The sequence below is a fragment of the Gavialis gangeticus genome, unplaced genomic scaffold, assembly GCF_001723915.1.
Source record: "Gavialis gangeticus isolate Ggan-Ray unplaced genomic scaffold, GavGan_comp1, whole genome shotgun sequence".
Lineage (NCBI taxonomy): Eukaryota > Metazoa > Chordata > Crocodylia > Gavialidae > Gavialis > Gavialis gangeticus.
The window spans coordinates 8,072,074-8,076,273 of NW_017729013.1; the positions used below are offsets into that span (position 1 = coordinate 8,072,074).

General features: G+C 45.3%; 1 protein-coding gene across 2 annotated transcripts in view; it reads right to left on the bottom strand.

Moving 5' to 3' along the window:
- Positions 1-4,200, bottom strand: part of MYL10 (myosin light chain 10) — a 44,039-nt gene that overhangs the window by 21,282 nt on the left and 18,557 nt on the right. For both annotated transcript variants that reach the window (XM_019511452.1, XM_019511451.1), the window contains exons 3-4: positions 3,407-3,482; positions 1,903-2,007 (exon numbers count right to left, since the gene is read on the bottom strand). In XM_019511452.1, the coding sequence (XP_019366997.1) occupies positions 1,903-2,007; positions 3,407-3,482 (181 nt within the window). The remainder of the gene's footprint in view (positions 1-1,902; positions 2,008-3,406; positions 3,483-4,200) is intronic.

Genomic DNA, 4,200 nt, shown 5'->3' on the forward strand with positions numbered 1-4,200 from the left:
TCTGTGTGATCACAGACATCATGAATGGGCAGCGCCGGCACACTAGTGCACTCCAGAAGGATGAATCAAAATACCCAGTGTGCCCCAGAAAAAACACTATGAATGAGGCTGAGTTTTACCTTCTAAGGTCTTGCCAACACAGGAGAGTGCAAAATGGCACCAAGAGTGGCAAATATGAAGGTACCACTTTGACAGATACAATAGGCAGACAGATATCCCCTGACTCTTACGCTACTGCCTCATTCATCCTTCTTTCTCTCCAAGTAATACTTACCAATTTTTCAAGCACGACATGTTTTTGAGATTGTTTGCAGATAGATAGATAGATAGATGCTATCTTAACAGATATTACTAGTTTTCCTAACTGCCAATCTTAGACTTCACCACTTTGTATTCCAAGTACAAGAAGCCCTTCTTTGAGGTTCTCTTCACTAATAAAAACTCATTAATACATCAGTTTTAAAATAAACATAAAATATGACTTTTTAAAAATCCCCATATAATTTTTCTGTGCACAGGAAAAGAAGGAGACAGAGAATGAATAAGTGCTCATACAGCCACAATCTTTTCTAGAAGGCGCTTGGATGGTGGGATAGGAGGGAGAGAACAAACAGAATTATTTGGATCTAAAGGGCAATACTTTCTCTTGGGGAGACACCTAGGAATGCATCTTTGCCATAGGCTCTCTTCTGCATACAATACAATGTAGGAGACAAAACTACATTTCTGACTTCCAATTAGAAACCTATGGCTGAACCAAGTCTTTGTTCCGAGGAAGTCAGTGGCAAACCTTCCAGTGATGTCAGTCAGCCTAAGGCTTGGTTACTGGTCATTAAGCCACAGAGAAAATGAAGCATGGTCACATAGCTAAGACATTCTGGCATTCAGTTTTTAGCTCTACCACAGACTCACTGTGTCACATAAGATAAGTTGCATAGCCTTTGTCTACCCTGCAATCCAGAGGTGTAATTGTACCTCATGTAGGCATGCCTGAGGTAGCTTTAAACCCGCTAGCTGGAGGTTAGCATGGGCTGCAAAACTTGCCCAGGACCCTGGAGAAATACCCAGGCTGCACTGAGTTCCTTGCTGCCATGGACCCACTGATATCAAGTGTCAAGCTAGTGAATTTAAATCGATAATAGGTACACCAATGGGAGCTAAAGTCATACCTGTGGATTACAGTGTAGACCAAGGATCGGCAACGTTTTTGGGCAGACTGTCAACCTCGACTTGTAAGATGTTGGAGTGCCGGGGTGGATGGTGAGGGAGCTATGAGGGGCCTGATCCTTGTTGTGGAAGTGCAGCCCTGGCCCCTTCCTTGCTGTCTGCCCTGAGGTACATGTGCACCCACTGACAGCAACAAACTGGGCTGGGTCTCTGCGGACCCTGGCGTAGCCACTTACGTTCTCCCAGCTGCCTGCCACAGACAGCCCAGGCTCTGGGCAGGCCTCTGCCATCTGCCATGGAGCCCAGGCTGCTCATAGCAGGCATCAGGGAGGCTGCAAGCGGCTACACTGGGGCACCACAGAGCTCCAACCCAGCACATTGCCAGCAACAGGTGTACACACGGCTCAAGAACACAGCAGGGAAGGAGATGGGGCTGCACTGCCACAACAAGGATCAGGCCCTGCCTGGCTCTCCTGCTGTCTGCCCTATGCATGTCAAGCAAAATGCCTTTGCATGCCACACTCTGGCATGCATGCCGGGGGGTTGTCTACCCCTAGTGCAGACTTACCCTTAACATCTCTGTGGCTCAGTTCCAGGTCTGCAGACATGGAGAAAATTCCTCCCTGTCTCATAGGGGTGTTCTAAGGATTGGTTAATTAATGATTGCAAGCTGATGAAATATTGCAGTCATGAGATTTATTGCTAGATATCTTCCAAACGCCCCAAAGAACTCACCTTTCAGTTTTTCACCAAACATGGTAAGGAAGACAGTGAAGTTAATGGGGCCTGGTGCCTCCTTCACCATATCTTCTAGCTCTTCATTCTTGACATTCAAGCGACCTGCAGTAGCAGAGATTGTCATAACACATTTCTTTCAAACTGTCATTCCCACTCAGGTCCTCCCACTGTGGTCCTCAGGGTTCAGTGCAACATTGTAAATAACATGGCAAGACACAACTTGAAAAGACAGGGTGAGGTTCCTAAACCAGAGAGAGTTGGGTACAGGATTAAAGGAATTGGAGGGAAAAATACAAAGCCACTGGTGGCCAAAATGGGGTCATTTCAGTAGACACATTTTCAACTCAGATGAAACACTGGTCCCATTTAAATCAATGCTCAAGCTCCTATTAATTGCAGAGGGGCCAGGATTTCACCCTTGAGCTTTTTGCAATATTACCCAGACTGAGACAGTTTTCATTTTACACCAAGAATGGCAAAATGCCCATGATAACCCTGGCTGTTCCTCTCCATTCTGCGGGCTATTGACTAGTGGTCAGATTATAAGGACCCTTCCTATATGCCCATTCTCATCAATTTTGGGGGAGACGGGGAGGTTCTTTCTGCATCAATAAGGAGATCAGAATTTGACCCTAAGAAAGAAATATTTCAGGCTAACAATAGGCAAAGGTCAACATTTCCAAACCTCATTGTCATTATGAGGATCTAGGGAGTTGCTGCTCTTTGTATAGACCCTTCTGCAGTCTGATTCCACCTCAGGGAATACTAAACATTGTTATCACACTCCTGTTTAGGAGATGCCAATGGCCACAGTCCAAGCACCTACACTTCTGCTGAAGTCTCCAACACTGCAACTGAGAAGGGCTCCAGGTTTGAGCGTTCTGCCCTTTTGTTGCCTGGGAAAATCATATTTCTACTGCCCAATGCTGTAGGGCTTCTGACGTGCTGCTACTTACAGCATGGAAGGGGCCTTTCTTAACCTCATGACATGCACATTCCAGCCTGGCTCAGAGCATGGAGGCATGAACCCTCACATGAAGCTCCCACTTTGGTGTGGGAGGGCTGGCAGATGGTCCATGACAGGAACATTAATCGGTAGATATGACATGACTCCTAGATGAAAAAGGTGCTGCTTGGGAAACGCAGAGACAAATACGAATCAGACATGCCTGGCACAGACTTCTACTTGGGTGGGCTGAAGGGAAAGATCAGTCCCTTTGGAGAGGATGCTAGCTGAACCAGTCCATAACACCCACTAATGAAGCCCCACAACGGCCCTCTCTTGCTTCTCAATGAAGGCTGCTCAGTACTTCCAAGCTAGAGGGAAATAGCCAAGAGAGCAGCTAAGGAGGATCAAAATGAGCAGGTTTGGCAGTTTTCCCCTTTGGCTGTCCTAGGATCATGCATATCTTACGATTCACCCAGCTCTAATTTTAATATAATCCTCCCCTATGTGCTTGAAATTGCATTTAGATGCCTTTTGGTTATTTATTTATTTTACCTAGTGCTGCAAATGTATCTCTCAAGTCTGCTTTGTCAATAAAGCCATCTCTGTTCTGATCCATGATGGTAAAAGCCTATTGAGGGGAAAAAAGGGCATTATGTTACTATTGTCCAACAGCGAGGCAATCCCAGAAATCCATCGATGTGACATTCTAGTCACACTTTGAAGGGGAATATTTAACTTCCCTTTATTAATACACACCATACAGCATTATTGTGCATTACTTACTTTCAACACATTGACTTATCTTGGCAAGAGGCTTAATTAAACTCACCCAAACTTCTTCTTACTAAATTAACACTCAGCACAGCATGTAGTTGGGCTGAGGCCAATGCTGTCAGCTACCATTTGAGCCTTAACCCATGAAAGCTTGGATTATGGAGGCTCGAGCCACAGTCCCCACTGTGGGATTTGTGTCCCTGTCTATATCCCATTGCACTTTTCAGCTATAACAGTGTTGAGGAATTAATTATTGTGAGGAAAGATCAAGCTTTGCAGGGCCTTAGAATGAAGCTTCATATGGGGGAGGAGAAGAAAGACATGACAGTCGAGTAAGAAAACCCAGAAAGCTAGATTCCATTGTGCTATTTATTTAACCAAGGTTTGTTGCCCTTTCCAACATGCAATGTCCTTCAGGCTGTGGTCTAATTGTTCTCTGTGCGACCTCAGAGGGCTGACCTTAAAATACCTCCTGTCAGGCAAAACTCGACACTGTGTGGAAAATACATTTGGTGTTTTCAGCCAATACGCTATTTCTGAACTCTAACCCCTGCCCTCTTTATCTACCCACC